General features: G+C 39.6%; 1 protein-coding gene across 1 annotated transcript; it reads right to left on the reverse strand.

The window, feature by feature from the left end:
• Positions 1 to 1,647: 1,647 nt before the first annotated feature.
• Positions 1,648 to 17,016, reverse strand: MCUR1 (mitochondrial calcium uniporter regulator 1). Its single transcript, XM_074543068.1, has 9 exons — positions 16,519 to 17,016; positions 15,440 to 15,550; positions 13,894 to 13,997; positions 11,687 to 11,788; positions 10,870 to 10,911; positions 9,224 to 9,295; positions 5,752 to 5,805; positions 4,464 to 4,578; positions 1,648 to 3,122 (listed from the first exon to the last, which is right to left on the reverse strand). Exons 1-9 carry the CDS (start codon positions 16,754 to 16,756, stop codon positions 3,067 to 3,069), a joined length of 894 nt encoding a protein of 297 aa, XP_074399169.1. The 5' UTR covers positions 16,757 to 17,016; the 3' UTR covers positions 1,648 to 3,066.
• Between the last annotated feature and the right edge of the window lie 1,775 nt (positions 17,017 to 18,791).

Genomic DNA, 18,791 nt, shown 5'->3' on the forward strand with positions numbered 1-18,791 from the left:
CTGAAAATTAAAAATCAAAGCAGAAAAATATCTCTGTACATTTAGAATTCTCATGATTCTAATTAGACACAACATACAGCATGATACAGAGTCTTACAGAAATTAATTTGGAAAATTGCCAACTTAGAGCTTTTATTTATGACTTCAGTGATCATTTGACTCTCAACATTCAAGAGCTGTGTATTTGCAGCCCAGAAAGCCAACTGTATCCTAGCTCTATCAAAAACAGCATGGCCAGCAGGGCAAAGGAGGTGATTCTGCCACTCTGCTCTGGTGAGACCAAGGCTGGAGTGCTGCATCTCCCTCTGGGGTCCCAAAATAAGATGGACATAGGCCTGCTCAAGCCAGCCCAGAAGCCAGGAAGATGCTCAGAGGGCTGGAGCACCTCTCCTATGAAAGGATGACAGATGGGGCTGTTCAGCCTGGAGAAGGCTCTTGCAGCACCTTCCAGGGCCTGAAGAGGGGATACATGAAAGCTGGAGAGGGACTTTGTACAAAGGCATGTAGTGACAGGACAGGGGGTGATGGCTTTAAACTCAAAGAGCACCAGTTGAGATGAGGTATTAGTAAATGTTCTTTACTGTGAGCGTGGTGGTGCACTGGTGCAGGTTGCCCAGAGATGTGGATGGTCCATCCCTGGCCATTCCCAAGGCCACATTGGACGGCACTTTGAGCAACCTGGTCCATGAAAGGTGTCCCTGTCAACAGAAGGGGAGGTGGAACAAGACGATGCTTAAGGTCCCTTCCAACACAAACCATTCTGTGATTCTGTGACAGATTCTTGCCTGTACCACAATGCTCATTCCTTGAGTTTAAATCTCTTTGTCAGATTTGTGTTTGGAAATATATGGAGGGGATTTTCTAAATTTTTGGAAAGCCAATAAATACATGTGGTATATATGATGACACAGTGGTAAGCAGGGTAAATGAGAGAAGATCTTGTGCGTATGCACAAAGACTGGAATAAAAAGCTTTTACACACCCTTGAAGACTTTATGGACTAGGAGACAATAATTACATTCTATTTATAGTGTATTTTTCCTGAATGACACATTGACTTCATTCCTCGCTTAAACACCAAGAAGTGCTTGTTTGCTGACAGTTTGGTAATTCCAAGATGCTGGTGCTCTATAATCTTTCACTTCCTCCTTCCACCTGCCCTAAATAGAAATTTATTTGCACAGTATCTGTTTTTAGAAGGATAGACCCTATGTATAATATTAGTCTTAAACACTTATTTTAGCAACTATTTGTCAGATGCACAAGCCTGCAGGCCAACATGTACTGATTCCATGGACATATATAGAAACATCTGCCTTGGGAAGATAAGACCAACAGCAAAGTCATTCTAAAAGCTGAATTATTGCTTCTCTAATTTGAGAAGGTGTCAAATCCTGTAACTTAATATAAAAAAGTAAATTTTTAAACAAAAACATGGCATTCTCAAGTATAAATTCATTAATTTAGAGGGGCTGTTAAGTTAGTCTACAATACTAATTTTCCTTATGTTATTTCTCTTCAGCATCCTGGAGGGGCTGTTGACTTTGCAAATTCTTGTCTTAAAAGACTTCATATGAGCAGTGACTTACCTTCAACCAAAGAGACAATTTTCAAATAAAGTTGCTTTTCTAATGAAAACGCATAATATTCTATGAAATATTCAAAATTCTTTATTTCAGGCCAGTACAGTACTGTTACAGGCATCCATCTCTTCCTCCGAACTTGGACATGATCAAAGTTGGCACTTCCAACCACAAAAATGTTAAATGGTTATTACAATACAGGCACAAAGTAGCCAAAAAGCTTTACTTTCATTTAGCAAAGCCATTATTGTGCTCTAACAGCATTTATCACCAGTGCAAAAACTAAGCTCCCCTCCTCCCCTAAGCAGAAAGGAAAATTTCCCTTAAGTGAAGGAACACAGATGGCAGCTCTCCTACTAAAACAATCATCTCCTTAGTGCAAGAATGACAGATACCTGGATACACTGGACATCTTCACTGCTTTCAGTGGCACTTCCTGATTCATGTGGGTTTAAAATTTTTACAGGTGTCCACTGCTGCTTCAATTATTGTCACCACTATCAGAGTTCCAAATTTGAAGAATCAACATGATTTTTTAAGAAATGAAACAGTAAACCCCCCAGAAGACTGTTGGTACTGCAGTTCTCTTGCCTAAGAGCCTGTTTCATAACCACCATTTAAAACCTCTTTCCTTTGTAGAAGCATCAATTCCTTCTCATCAAGAAGGCAGCACCTGAGACACTTTGTATCACCTAAGGACAAATTAACACAACCAGTGTAGGTTACTGCATTTTCAACTTCCAGTTACAGTGATAAGGTAAGCAATTAGCATATGGAATGAGTATCAGATACTTACATCTACCAAAGGCAAGTTAGTCACAAAAATCTCTAGAAATACCTTACAAACAAAACCAGCAGAAAACACTGCTATCTTTACACAGGACTCGTTCATGAACACAACTGATTGGGCAGCCATCTGGAAAAAAACCTGATAGCTATGTTACAAAAATAGCCAAACAAATATTTGATCATAGTAACTGTAAGAACAAGTGTTAGAGGGAGGGAAGTGAGCATGATTCAGTTAGCACAAACTCCACTTATTACAAGAGTGCCTCCAAGCCACAGAACACGTAGCTTCAGTTTTACACTAATAATAAATACTTCAGTCCAACACATGCAACTGAGTCTGGCCAACCTGCCTAAGCAGGCAATGGAACAAAATTCCATTGATTTTCTCTGCAGCATGTAGGCCCATCCATTGTCAGGAATGCCAGTCTTTGCCTACACGAAGGCAGCAGCAGGTGCCCTGCAGCTCAGAACGGAGGGAAACAGCAGAAGCGCTTCCGTCAGAGGTGAGGTTCAATGTTGGCATGGTATGTGCACAGTTTGTTTTTAGGCACGTCTTTGGTTACATTCTCAACACAGTCTGCTTTATAAAATAATAAATAAAACAGTCAAGATTTTGTTAAAAATTCAGGTAAAGACAAAAAACTTCCTTTTTTCAGAATCTCAGGCAAAGAAGTCCCTTTAAATTCGTGTTTTGTTATATCCATAAACGATAAAATCCCAGTGCTACAGTAAGGCATGTAAATACTGAACCTGAAAGAAAATAAAGATGGAAGGAAAATGGCATTAATATTGACTTTAAATAACATTAAATCAATACCTCTCAAAACATCTCTTCAGAAAGCAATGTACACATCTTACCACAATACTAAAAGTTCAGTGACTTCCCCAGCAAAAGTTCACTTCTGCCCATGTGAGAGATTAAGTTTTTCCTTTACAACAAACCATTTCAAGGTAGGAAGAGTATAAAAATCGACAAATAAGAAGGAGAGAAAAAAAAAAAAGAATGCTGGAAAAGTATCAAAAGGCTGAAAGAAACCCTCACTTGCTTACCATTCCAAAAAGATCAATATAACAAGTTACAGATGTAAAACAAGGTAATAAATAATGGGATTAATAAAACACAGTCAAGTATTTAGCAAACAAATGAATGAAAGCCATTTTAAACAAGGCTTATTAGTTTTACATTTTTTTAATTTCTACTGCAATGAAATAAAAATTTTATTTCAGGACATAAACACAAAATGTTTTTGCCTTTGTTTGCAATGGGAGTCCTTCAAACACAATACAAATTATTTTAAATTATTTTTTCTTCCATGTAGAGTTCAACCTGTTTTTGAGTAGGAATGGTAGGGAAAAGAATTTCCTCTCATTTTAATAAAGCACCTTTTATTTTCCATTTTATTGGTTCTCTCTAAATTGTATGTCTGAAATACTAGTACTATCAGGCTTATGTACTTTTGACAAAGCCCACTATGAAAAAATAGTCAGGAAATCTAAATCAGAATAATTTTCTACTGCAAACCTCATTTAATAGTACTGCACACTCAGTAGTAAAATGTCAAAATGTTCAAATTACCTAGGGCAATAATGTCAGCACACATATATAGTATTTTCTCCCAGTACTTGTAAATATGGAAGTTTAAAGAATATGTGGCCTTGAATAGGCAGAAAAACTGAAATGTTCCTTTTTGCACAGAGATCTCCATCAGATGGATGAAGAAATCCTAGAAATGCATACAGCAGACTGCTTACATAAATTAAGCCAGGCACAGAACTTTGTCATCCTTGTTAACAGGCAGTCTTTCAGATTTCTCACACATATTGTTATTAACAGTATAAAGAAGGAGAAAAACCTGAAAAAATTCCATGCAAAATAAAGTTGTGAATCACAGGAAACTTCTTCTGGGTTAAGTACAGAAATAAGGCTGCTAATCTTGCCTAAGAGTATTTCAAGTTTGGGGTTTTTTTTGTTGTTTTTTTTTTTGGTTTTTTTAAATAAGGGCCTTTATAAATACAGCCAATTGAGAGTTTGCCAAACATTTAACAATGTTTGGCAGTGTCACCATCAGAGACAACCGCCAGACTCCTTACCTGCTAAGTATTTAATATTATCAAGCTTGTGCGTTTCGAGCATTGTTTTCAGATCTGCAACTTCTGTGTCAATTTTTCTGTCTGTTTGGGTCAGAGCTCGGTCTTGTTGTGCGTGCTAGAAAGCAAAGCAACAAAATGATGCAATTTGAACACTTCCTAGTTTATTTAGAAATATAACCCATCTCTTCAAGGTGTATTTTTGCTTCCTCTTTAAATGCATGTTAATTTTCATTCTTACAGAAGTTACAAAACATTGTGAGTTGGAAGGGATTCACAAGGACCCTAAGTCCAACTCTGCAGTGAATGGCCTGTACAGGGATGGAGTCCACAGCCTTGGCGCTATTAGCATCATGCTCTAACCAGCTGAGCTAACACAGACCTTACTCAAAGACAACAAGTTCCTTCTTAGCTGATTGTATCCAAGGAACTGAATGATTTGGTGAACTCAGGTAATTTATGTGATTACATGTTCCTTAAAAAGTAATCTAGAAACTGGCAGAACTGGATGCCTTCTTATCTCAATCTAACAGCATAAACATTAACTTCAATCTGTCATTCAGCCCACTGACTAAAGTCACTGCTCAATTTTAAGAGCTACTGAGGAGCCTAAGAGCCTCTCGTGACAAAGTCATACTGGAGCAGAGAGATTTATGGATCATTAGAAAAACTGAGAATTGGTCTTGTGTCACAAAAACACGTCTTTGTCTTGCGATGAGTTTTACCACAAAATCAGCTACAAATTTAGAGTTTGATTATGACAGAAGACAGGATTTCCACTAAAAAAATGTGAGATAGAATTATTACTCAGAAGAGACTGAAAAATCCAACTTTTAAACTAAGAACAACAGCTGCTGAGCTGCTGATAGTTTCAAATCAGCACTAGTGAAACACTGTGAATCAGCTAATGATTTACTGCTAGATGACGTCCAAGGGATAATTCAGGAAACAAAGAGAAGTAGTGGTGCTTGGTGAAAAACTCCTCTAAAACAAAGGCAAATAAGTCTAGTAATGAGTTTCTCCCTAAAGACAGGGGAAAGAATTAATTTCACATTGTGAGTGGAATTTCATCTACAAAAAATACTACGTGCATGAGGTTTCAAAACAAAGTGACTACTGAACAGCTCATATATACATGCAGAGGGTCTAATAATATATATGAAGGTCTTTTTGTTCTGTAGACACTTAAGCTAAAGTGCCTAAGGACATCACCAAAACCAAAAAGGATACAAGGTCTATAACACAAGTACAAAAAGATTTGCTGTGTGATAATCAGCTGCTAAATTCTTACCAATTCCACTATTTCTGTCCTCATTTCAAGTAGTTTTCTTTCATTAAATGAATACTAGAAGGAGAAAAAAAAAGTTAAACATGATACTGTCCTTAAACTTTTTTTCCTTTTTTCTCCCACTTAAAAGCATGTTTCTTTGTTTTCAGATTACACAGAACACGTAGTCTGGACAAGATTATTGTCGGACAGCACTTGAGAGACAGCATTGTAGGGTATCTGCTGTCCTTTTGAAAGCACACTTCAAAAATATGAAGTGCAACAAGTTCTTCAGACACTCATATTCCACAAAATCTGTATATATCAGTAAGCAGCTGGAAGAGAGGCTGGCAGATTTGCATTTCTGAAAAGCACGGCCCTATGACTCTAAACAGTGACTCTGGCATACAAGCACAATCGAGACTGAACCATCTGCTGCCTTCAGGAAGGGGAGAACTCTTAAATCACACCAAACTCAGCTATCAACGAAATGTTTAGCCAGCACCATATGCACTCACAATTTGAATTGTTCTGACCTGTCATTCCATGGTATATTCGTTAAAAACAGAAAATTTGTATTGCATGTGAAGCCTTTTGTTAGTGGATCACCAGAAGCTGTGGTTTATTTTAAAGTTATGGCTATTTGGGTACAAGGAGAAGTTAAATCCAAAATAAGGAATCATATCTTTAAAGCAAGTTAGCTTTCTGACTCATGAACTTGATTTACCTTGAAACCTATAATGGTTCCTGCCCCACTACTGGAGCAATTAAATTATTCACAGAAAACTGATAAAGCACCAGTTTCCAGTGAAGAGTACTAAGGTCATCAGGCACCCATCTCAGAATCCCAAGTTAAACAGCAATAACCTTATCTACTGACATTCCCACGTGGAAAGTCACCTTTATTTTCCTTCACTCTAGAAGGTTATCTAATTTTAACATTAAAATCAGATTAATCTACATAAATGCTTCAGCACAGAAAAACATTCCTTAAAGATCTAGAGCTCTGTTTGGACTTTTGACTTTTCTCAAGCTGAAGTTAAAAGACAGCAGGCTGCTACAAATGTAGAAAATTATATAAAGACAAATAACAGCATGTCTACAATTAATGGAGTCACTAAATTCAGAGATAAAAAAAAAGAAATTCAGACATTTTTTATAAATCCCCATTTTTGAAAGTGTCAAAATGGCAGAATATTGATAAAATAATCAAAAAAAAATTATGTTTTGGTAGAAAAGCAAGAATTGGACCTCACATTGAGGAACTGATCACTCTCAAAAGAACTATGAGAATTAAAATAATTTTATGGACTGAAATAGTTAATCTGTTTAAATAGATGCAGTTAGCCAAATACACATCTTTTGAATTATTTATATTCTACAAGCTTTCTGGATGTTTCTTTAAGTTTTGTTTTGTGTTTAGAGCTCTCTAGGTCAGACTCAAGGATTTTAGTCTTAGGTTTAAGACAGTGAAATTGGCCTCTTAGTGCAAGCCATCACCACATCTGTAACATAAACATAGTGGATAAAAAAAAAGAAGAAAGGACAAGGCTAAACCTCCCACTCTGAAATTCAACAGGGAGATTTCCCCTTAAGTCCACGTTTTCCACAGTGCAGGAAAAAATCAATTTTGTCAGATACATCTTGAGGCTTTTAACACCAAGCTTAGAGACACTGTGATGCATGAACACATGAATATACACAAGTTTTTGTACTGTACTTCAAGTTTTTAAACCATATCTGAAGTCAAATTACAACAGAAAGAGATGTGCACTGAGCAGTGTAGGATTCTCTGAGAAATAAAGTAGAAGAGACTATAAAATAATAAACTATAGAAAATAAAAGAGAAAGTATTTAAAATTTGAAATATTAAGGACTGCCAATATCAATGTAGGCAAACTAAGAAATTCTCTTTAAGCACTTACTCCACATCAAACTGAAGGATAAGAACATTTTACTTATTGCTTCAAGTTAAAACAATTAACACTTCAGACATTTCTCTTCTGAAAAGTAACTTAGTAAGAATGCACGGTAACCTTCAAATATCCTTAGTTTTTTTTTCTCAGAAAGCTGGATATTCAGTACTGAGCCACATTACAATTGAAGTCCATGTAACAATGATGCTGTGCCTACTATAGAAAATACTGGATTACATCTTTCCCCCAACCCGGCACGTGCCACAACGTGCTCCCCACTCAGCTGCCTTTTTCCTCTTCTGTTCATGCATTGCAATTAAATGGTGAGGGAGGAAAAAAAAAAGAGCAGTTTCCATATAAACTATGAAATTGTAGTTGCACAACAGACTACAAAGTTGGTCAACTTTTTTAAGAGAAAGTTGACATGCAGTTTGCCTTTCCTGGGAGGCAAAATAAAGTTGTGTTCTACACAAAAGACCAAAGTCCAGATTCCACAATCCTAGCTACATTAATATACAAGAAAACACTGCTGCCTAATTTATCACTAGTGCAGTTTTGTAAGCCCAAATTGTTGCAAAGCTTATCGTATACACGACTACATTTCATATGATGTTTTTTAAAAGCATTACCATGAAGTATTAACCTTTAAACAAGAAGTCTACCTGCTCAAATTGTACTTTATTCAAGCATCTACCATGGGCTAACAGACTGTTAGTCATTATACTGAGTCACCAACACAGCTGTTACCTAAACTAATCACTCACTATTTCTAGGGGCACACACAGAAGATAAATGATATCTACTTGAACAGTTCTTATTGCCCACATTGAAGATAAGTATTATAACTTACATAAACTTGTCTTTATAACACACCTAGGAATAAGGACTGAGAAAGAAATAATAATAATTTAGAAAAAGTTATTTAAAAATCCTTCAATTTAGAAAATACCGCTTCATTGAGATCCTAAAAGCTACTAAAAAAACCAACAAACTATGAGAACAGAACTCTAGAATGCTGTGCATAATGCAAGAACTCATTAATCTTCTAATTTTACATCTACATGACTAATGTAAGATTACATCAATTCAGATTTACCAGGTATTTCAAAGCTCAAAAGCAATATGAGCCAGGACAACTTACAATTAAAAAAATAAAATTTATAACTAGTTCCACAAGAGGTAATTTTTGACAAACTAGATAACTAGATACAGGGAAATGAAACATCTCCAATGATGATTCAACAAAATGTGTAAGCAACAGTAAGCATGTAAATAGATAAAGAAATATAAAACAGAAAACCTTCTAGGCAGCTAGTCAGCATATTAGATTAAATACCTAATATATTTAATTGTAATGTGTTAATCCTGATATTAAAACAAGATCAAAACAGGTAAGACATACAGACCCAAACATGGCACCTTGCATATACCAGCATAAGGATGAGTAACTTGGATTAATACCGTCGTGAAGCTGAGTGATACTACAGGTTAGTAGGAAAATGCTCTTTGGGTGAGATGCTCTTACCCAAATTTGGAGATTACTAAGCGTTGAGATGTTTCTAGAAGTAACCAAAACTTACCAGTTCTTTTACTCTGCTCTTCTCCAGGTTTAGGTTTAACTTGTTATCTGCATGAACTTTGTTAATTTCATCCTAATGGGAAAAATTGATAAAGCAGCAAGCAAGATTTTCTGTATTATCATAAGCAGAAAGAATTGGACAAATACATTTTATCTTTATTTTTATATCTCAATTAAGGTATATAATTTTCAGAAGTATTAAGTATTTACAATACTTATTTATAAGTATTTATACTGAGAGCACGTCCTCTATAAATGCAGAGAATGTTTCATATATCCTGTAACTCTCTCTGATATCCAGAAACCCATGTCTGGCTACACCTATAAGTTGGATTTCTTCCATGAATCAATCCTGATGCTCAAAATAATGTTCAAAGCAAGTTTCTCACCATCCAGTGTAAAAGAAAATCTAGTTTCTAAAGACTACAGCAGGGATTTTCAGAAAAAGCTATAGACATTTGAAAAGTCAGGAAACATTTACTGCATTTTTAAACATCTAACTTTTTAAAACTATTAAGTTGTACACTTGCATTTGACTTTATCAATAGCTGTGAGTCCTGCTTTTCCTGGTGACAGCTGCCATTTTAATGCAACCTCCTGGCAGGAATTCCAGCCAGCTGACAGCTTGTCATGTGGCAAACTGCTGATCAGATGAATATGTGGGAGAAACAAAAGATTGCTGATGTTCTGGGAGATTCTACTGCTGGAACCAAGTAAGCATTTCTCAAGTAGGCCAATGCCAACTCATTAGGTTAGCATTAACAATAATTAGACTCAATTTCTGTGTTGGAATTTTGAACTTTAATAGATTTAGTTGTCATTTCAACAGAATACATTACAGTTTAATAAATCAAAAAATAAAAATTTTCCTTGAAGTTTTACATTGTGTCTTTTTGTATGAGCAAGCATATAACATGCCCTTGTGAGAACTGAATTTACAGTTGAAAGTAAAATATAAAGACATCTAGCTTTTAAGTAAAGATGACTTAGATCCTTGATGCTCTACTAGTGGATTACACTAACTCATTTACATGCAACTAAAACCATAAAATAAATTACAATTCAAAAATTAGATGCCAAATGTATTTTAAAACAGAGTAAGCTTTCTACACAGCCTATTTTCTTGCACTGATCATTTGCTCCCAAACAAATAGGACCAAACATAATGGCCCCAAACTTGGTGGCCTTAAAAAGCCATTAAAATTCTGGACAGGTAACGGGAAAGTCTTTGGAGAAAAAAAGAAACAAAAAAACCACCAAACCAAACAATCAAATCCCCACAATATGTAAGTGATTTTAAATGTATGCTGCATCTTTAATGTACAGGCAGCCCTAAATGCAGAACTTCACTCAGCCTTAACCACGATATAGCAGCTACTTTCTGAATCTGAATTAAGGACATAAAAATGTCTTCAGTTATATTTTGGTTTGCCTCTTGTACTAGTCAGTTTCCTGTCCCCATAAATGAGGTATGCATGAAAGTGCCACTGCTGCAGACCACAGTGTACTGTCAACAGCAACTTCAGTACACATGCATCATAACAATTAAACACAGCTTAAAAAATGAAATTCTGAAAGTGACACTTTTTATTTTTCCAGCTAATTAGACAGGCGTTAATTTTTAATTATACTGGTATGGTATCTTACCGTGACTTGCTTCTTTATCTGTTGGAGCTCAAGTTTTATTTTCTGTGAGAGTATGAAAAAAAAATTTAGACTTTATTACTGTATATAAAACCACACTATCTAGAAATGTACAGAATTTGCATCATCAGTAACAGCGACTATAATCCATAATATGAAAGGCAGGCAAACCAAGCACAGATGAATCCTCATGCATGTTTACTCAGTCCTGTGCCCTTCCAGACAACAGCATGAGGCAGAAATCAGCAGTGTCCCACTGGCAGCACCTAACACAGCCCAGGAGGCTGCTGGCTGCTTTTGCCACAAGGGCTCATTACTGGCTCATGGTGCACCTTGTGTCCATCAGGTCTTCCCTGCCAAGCTGCTTTCCATTGATATACAAGAAAACACTTGTACATTAATGGTAAGTGTAGATCCTATACTACCCACACATGCATGTAGGAACTGCCTTCTCTACTAAAGCTGCTTTCCATTTGGTCACTCTCAGTCTGTCCTGGTGCCTGAGGGTATTCCCCAGGGGCACGACTGAGCACTTCCATTTGTTCTACTTGATGTGATTCCTGTCATCCCACTTTCCCAGCTTGTTGATGTCCCCTTGAATGGCAGCACAACTGCCTGGTGTACCAGCAGTTCTGGATCATCTGCAGACCTGTTGAAAGTGCCCTCTGCTCTGTTCCATCAACAAGGTCATTACTGAAGGTGCCAAACCATCCCACCCCAGTTATCTCCTTTGGTACAAGATGCTTTTCTACATCATTGTTAAAAAAAAAAAAAAAAGAGCAAGTTCTAGAATAGAACTTTCCAAGACAGTAATTTTTACCTCATTTTCTGCACGAAGTGCTGAAAATTCACTTTTTTCCAAAATAATCATGTCCTTTTTCACACCAGCAATATGGGACATAACTTGCTGAAGTGCAATTTCCTTTAAAAGAAGGAAGAAGAACCTCAGAACATATCACAGCTATAATACTTTTCCTCATCTGTGCCTACAAATATGAAAGACTATTTTGGTGCTCTGAAATTTTTAATTCAGCAATTTCAGGTTGATTATCCAAGTTTCAGAAAGCAAGAGAGAGTCACAGTGACAAAATAAGCAAGTTAGGCTCAAACATTGGTAATGTCTCACAAAATTGGCAGTGCTAACACAGATCAGAATAATTCAATTATTAGCCCAGGAAACATTTCCTTCCAAGTCATCAAATTCTTAAGCTAGCAAAGGCATTAGGCAGAGCTGTCTCTGAGCCAAATGAGGAAATCTGGCCTTCAGACCAAAATTCCTCAGCACAACCATACTCTTCTGTAATTACCTCCCTTTTTGCCTCTCCCTGCAAGGAAGTCTCTGCCTCACTGCTCAGAATCACGCACTGATGCTTTGAATTGCTCTTCTCAGTCCATTACACTGAACTGACAGAAGACAAACAATAATTCTCTGCAACTTTCAAGGATGGAAAAGTCTGTAAACATTGTTCTAGATCCTACACTACCCACACATGCATATAAGAACTGCCTTCTCTACTAAAGATCTTCCCCTAATATGTAGTCCCTTACTTTTGGTTCTGGACTAAGACCCCTGCAAATCTGACTCAGCGCTCTAACTTCAGTTTTGTCACAAAATGCAATTCCACCTTGCAGCATTTTAGTTCTAAGTAGCATCTAAAGCTGCCTCTCCAGGCTGCCTGACCACAAGAGTGAAAAAAAGGGTCAGTATTCTGGACATATTACAAAAAGTCTACAGACAGTGTACTGCATGGACACTTCTTTTCTTACTCCTCAGTGTCTCCAGATTGTTCTTGTTCTCTCTTCTCCTCAGTGGACTCAGCAAACAGAGACCAGAATCTTCCATATTCTTTCTCTTCTTCATGCCTATACATACACACACATGTAAATCTGTTTTTCCCTAAGGTTTTATCTAACCAAGGTAATACTTTGACAATAGCTCATCCACAACATTCCAAATCTTCCAATTTTTTGTTCTCTTTCTGCAGAAGACCTTGTGCAATCAAAGGCTATAGGGAAGTAAAAATTTACTATGTGGCCCTGTGTTGATGGCACGCACTTCCTGAGCTGCCATACAAATCTACACATTGCATCTTAATGGCACAAAGTCACTTGAGGTCAAATCTAACAGTCTCAGAAAATATCTACCATCAGCAGCACTATTAAATCCAACACAAAACAACTTTCATTCAGAAAAACTAGGCACAGAAGGAGGCTGAGACTGCTTGTTGTAAAATACAACTAACCATGGGAGAAAAGGACCCTTTAACATGGCATTCCCTGAGTGAATAAATTCAGCACAGAGAAGGATTGCAGGTTTGCCTACAATCTAAAAGGCAGGAAGACTGGCTTGAAACCTCCCTAGGTGGAAAGTGCCACAAAATCCACTTTTGCAGTATCCCACTTTTTAATGAGACACCCTTCTGCCAAGACTGTTACACTACAGAGAGAGCAGCTGCTGTTTTCTCTGCAGGTCTCAAGCAGCCTGGTTACTATGAAACCAGTTGCAGCTTGTGCTCCAAGGTGACCTGGGACTGTGACCCCAGGCTCACAGAGCAGCCCCAGGAGGTTGTATTCTAACACAACATAAATGTCACTGAGAGACAGAGATAAACAAACAAGTACTACATAAGAGGATGGTAAATAACTGAGGGGATCTGTACTTCCTTCTTACAAGTCTACAAAAGAAATGTAGAAATCCAAATCCATGCACTGAATACCTCTTATGATTGTCTAAGCGTTCTCAGTAACTCTGTGTCCTGTTACTGTAAGGTTGAAAGTAAAAAAACTACTTGTGGTTTGCACACCAACCCACAGTACTAAAATATCCAGCTCCATCACAACACTTTGGTAATTATCTGATAAACTCAAGACAAAACGAACCAGTCAATAGATACAGAGGAATGTTTGCTCTTCACCTTCAAACTTTTAAAATGTAGTGTACAACAGTAATAGATAGGAACAAATATTTCATTAGTAGGCATACAAGGCTTTAATTTACTTTAACCCCACCACTGCCTCGGATCTAACCTGCTGTACTTTGGTGACCATGTCCTTGTAAATCATATCCAGGTTGCTGTTCATGATTTTCACTAATGCAGATACAATGACCTCCGACTGCTGAGTAGTGAACCCTAAGCGAAACAAAGAGTGACATTCAGAGAGAGATCCAAATCTGGACAGTTCACAGAAATGCCACTTGCTCATGATCAGCACCAAATTACAACTAATGTCAGTTATGAAAGATAATAAAACACAGAACTCTTGATCCAGCACTAACAATAGAACACAGTCAGTACCTGCAAGTTTCCCCAGCCCAAAACCATGTCTGTGATATTGGATGACTGCTTCCAAGTACAGCACCATTATACTATCAGCAGGATAAAGAGGGAGTTCTCCAGAGTTATTGTGGAATGTCATCTCTCACATGTGCTTATTTCCATGAGCAAGCAAGAATTCTGACTCTGAAAAGCAGCTACTTCATGATACTATAAAATTCAGTGCCACTGAAGATGTACAAAACTGAACAACTGAAACCACAGCCAATTTTCCTGATTTTAGGTCTACCAGCTTCTGAGTGCCTATTAGAAACTTTTCGAACTGAATATCCTGGAATCTATACTAAAACACTGTCCCTAAAAATACCTTCACATTTTCCACCCTCAAAATGTAGGAGTAAAAATGTCACGAACAAGAGTTAATCATTATGAAAAGAAACACTTGCAAAAGCGTGATTATTTAAAACTCACCAGCAGTTCAGCATCAGCAAGCACAGCTGAGAGCAAGTCACTTTCAGCAGCTGAGCTGATATAAAAGTTTACTGCCACTAAAAGGCTCCCTCTCCCCTTATCCCCCCTCCTGACACTCTGACCTGTGCTCACTCAACTGATCCAGCAACTCATTAAACTAGTGTTTCAGAATACCAAACAAGAAAAAGAGCTGGAGAATTTCCTGAGAAGTTCCTGGCCCATGGAAAAAGAAGAAACCACCTGGCAGGGGAAGGGGACTAGGATCTCTCCATTTTAGGAATGAAGAGCTGTTACAAGTCACTTCAGCTGTACTGAGCTTCACCTTAGGGTACCTCTCCCACCTCTGCATTGAATTAAAAATAATCCATTCCCTCATCTATATTTTAGCATAATACTATTTTTATAGCATTCTATGCTCTATCCTAAAAGCTGCACTGTACAATGTAGCCCATATTCCATCCAATTGTAACACACTCGTGCATATTCAAGGTGTAATATCCTAATTATGAAGGAATCCAATCAATCCCTTTTAAACCACTGCCTTGAAGGCTCTGGGGTTCTTTGCTCTCAGGTCTTAATTTTTTTTCTTAGTATCTTTAACTACCAATAGGGCAAAAATTATTCCAAACAAAGTTATTTAAACTTACTGTTTCCTTTTTGAAGCAGAAGAAAACCCTATATGTATACCTATTATATAGATAAGCCCCCAGAAAATCCATAAAAATCAAGGTGTAACACTGTATGTCAAGGAAAAGTAACAAAATTTGTAAACTAAAAAAACACTCATAAATGCCATTAAAAATAGCTACTTGCTTCAAACAAATTACCTTTTTCTTCCAAGAGGCATACCAAGGCATGAGTGTCAAAATAAAGCCTCCTATTTCCCAGTAAGGAAATATTCTCTTTGCTTTGTAAAGATGACACAGAGATGCTTACATCTGTGAAAAAAAAAAAAAGTTATTTCTTAAGAACGAATATTTTATCAACGTTTGCTTTCCAGGAGTTTCCTTACTACCCAGCATGTTTTTCACTTATGACAAAATAATTTGTGTTCAGATTACCACAGCCTGATCAATAAGTGCTATGTGCAAGAGCTGGAAAACAGGACACTATGCTACTCTTCCCCTTAAAAGGGCTCTCCAGGAATACAATGATCTGGAAAAAATCCTCCAGTTGAATCCATTCCTTTACTGGAATCACCTCAGCAGGTGGGACCTGTGAGCACTTCAAAGCTGGAGGGCTAAATCCATACACTCCTTCTTTGTTAAAGAAGTGAACTTTCAGCACTTGCCATTTAGGAAAAAAGTAATCACTCCCAATTTGCCATTTACTGTTTTTGCAGAAAATACTTTCAACACTGAAAGCCAATCTAAGACAGTGTGGTGTTTCCACTGGGATGTATAGTGTATAAACCCTGACAGAATGAACGTGAGGTGGGGCAGGAGCACATCTGCCAAGAGGCAGAATATAAAATCAATTAGGTTGGAAAAGACCTTTGCGATCATCGAGTCCAACCTTTGACCAACACCAACCACGCTGAGAACCAGAGCACGGCACTGAGCGCCGCGTCCTTAAACACCCCTCGGGACGGTGACTCCGCCACCTCCCTGGGCGGCCACGTCCATAGTCCAGCCGCCTTTTCCGTGAAGAAATTCTTCCTAATGTCCAACCTAAACCTCTCCTGGCACAGCTTGAGCTATGTTCTCTCATCCGGTCGCTGGCTGTCTCGGCGAAGAGGCCGCCCTGTACTTCGCTACATCCCCGTTTCGAGCAGTTCTAGCGAGCGATCAGGTCCCCCCGAGCCTCCTTTTCTCCAGGTTAAACACCGCCAGCTCCCTCAGCTGCTCTGCAGGACTTGCTCTGCAGACCCTTCCCCAGACCCGGTGCCCGACGCCCACGGGCTCACCCCGCTCCCCGCGCTGCCGCCGGCCCCCGCCGCCGCTGCCGCCGCCCCTTCCCCACACGGCGCCGCCGCCGGGGCCCGGCTGCGCTACGGGCGGGCACCGCCAGTCGCCGAGGCAGCGGCGCGCTGGGGACGCGGGCGCGCGGCCGTCACGTGAGGCGCCGTCCGAGCCGCGCGGCCGCAAGAGCAGCAGCAGCAGCGCGCGCCCCCCGCCGCTCGCGGCCGCCCGGGCCCCGGCCATGGCCGCGCCACACGGTCCCGACGGCGGAAAAGGGGACGGGGAGGAGGGAAACCGCTGCTGCCGCTGCTGCCGTCGCCACTACTGGGATGCCATCGCCGAGCACGGGCCGCCCCGGCGGCTCACTTCCGCCACGGGCGCCGTCCCGCTTCCGCCTCCGGGACGCGGCCAAACACGGCAGGTGACGCCGCCAGGGACGGCGATTGATTCTACGGCTCACGGAGCGGGCGCGCCGAGAAGAGCGGCGCGGGCGGGCCGGGTTCCGGCGGGCGGTGCTTGCGAGGGCGGTGCGGGCTCGATGCGGTGGAGACGGACACTCCCCCGGTGGGAGTGTCCATGAAATCGTGGGATCGGCAAGGCTGGAAGAGACCTTTGAGATCATCTAGTCTGAAGGGAATGAGGGGCTTGCCCTTACAAACAAGCTAGGAATCTGCTGGTAAATAAGGCTAGATACTGAGAGATAAAAGAAACAATGGGAAGGATTCCACTTATTGATAAATAGAGTGAGAGATTGCCTTTACAAACACTGTAGGTCTGCTGATGAATGAACTGGAGTACTGAGAGATGAAAGAAACAATGGCAAGAACCATAAATTCCATAACGAATTCCACTAATTCCATAAATTCCATAAGGAATTCGTAATTGACACAAGGGAAAGACAAAGGGGGGGGGGTGTCATTAGAAGAGGATTTTAGGCATTTGGGGGAACTCTCAAGTATCTCAGCCAATGGGGAAAGAGAGAGGGAAATGTGGATGAGAAATTATGATAAAAGGAGGCAGTGTCCTCCAAAAATTTGGGAGACCCTAGGGGAAATGCCCCATGACCTCTCCCTTTATTCAAATAAAGTAACAGGACTCCTCTGTCTCCTTTTTGGACATAAACCTCTGGTGTTTGTGGATTAATTTTCCTGACAAGTCCCACCATCAGTGCTGCACTGCTGCTGTAGCCCCTAAACTACTAAACCAGACAAACAATTTCAGACAACCTGTCGCTCTGCAATGGGACTGAGATTTCAGGGCTTGAAGTAATTAACCAAGAGATGCCCGGGACTGGGCAATTTGGTGGATCTGGAGCCTTAACCATTGAACAGGTGCCCTAAGCACTAGTGTGAGTCAGCTGTGCTGTTTGTTTGGTTCTGTCAAAAGTACAGGTTTCTGGGAAATATGGGAAAATGCATTTTTTCCTTATGTGCTATTGTTAAGACACATTACTTAATATTTGTAGGAAATCATTAGGAGATGAAGTTGGTTCCTCCCACTGCCACTTTCTCCAGGCAGCACTTACTTCAGAGCAAGCTGATAGTTTTCATGATAGTTACAAATTCACAGAAAAAAACATGTGGCACCTTTTCTTCTTCCTACTAGAATCAATAATTACAGCAAATCAGCATGAAGATGGCATAATTCAGATGTGTCTATATACACACAAAGTCACAGCAGCACAGCAGTGTCTCTGCAACTGAGAGTGCACGTACATAAGGCCAGCAGGTCTTCAGCAGCACCCTCTTCCAGCTGTGGTGATAAAGCAGAAGAGTAGAAGCCCTTGGTGTTCCTACAAAACAAACTATAAATGTTACTTCTGCGTGCCAGAGTGTCCTGGTCCAGGGCAAATTTGGGAGAGAACCCCCAAAGGGGCTTCTTTAGAAAGCAGATTCAATTGGCCCTTCCCCCAACAGGTTAGGGGAAAAAAACCTCGTTGGAAAAAAGTGGAAAAAACTGTTCATTAACCAATAAAACCTAAACAACATTAAACAATTAAACCTCTTGCCACTCCAAAAGAGAGACAAACTCAGGAATGTCCCCTTGGTTGGCTGTAGCTTGACTCAGTCTCTTGTCAGTCCCTCCAGCACTGGAAATGCCGTGGCCCAGGCCTGGCCCGGTGGGCCACAGGTATGAGCTGCTGGTGTGATTCTGGGTGTTAAACAGCTCCAAAGAAAAGGAAAAAAAAATCCAGGAAACTTCTTTGCCTCGGTTAGCTAATACTACCTAAAAGCCAAGGAGAGCTCTGTCCAGCTGTCTGTCCATCCGCAGACAACAC

Source organism: Zonotrichia albicollis, chromosome 1 (assembly GCF_047830755.1).
Source record: "Zonotrichia albicollis isolate bZonAlb1 chromosome 1, bZonAlb1.hap1, whole genome shotgun sequence".
NCBI classification, from domain to species: domain Eukaryota; kingdom Metazoa; phylum Chordata; class Aves; order Passeriformes; family Passerellidae; genus Zonotrichia; species Zonotrichia albicollis.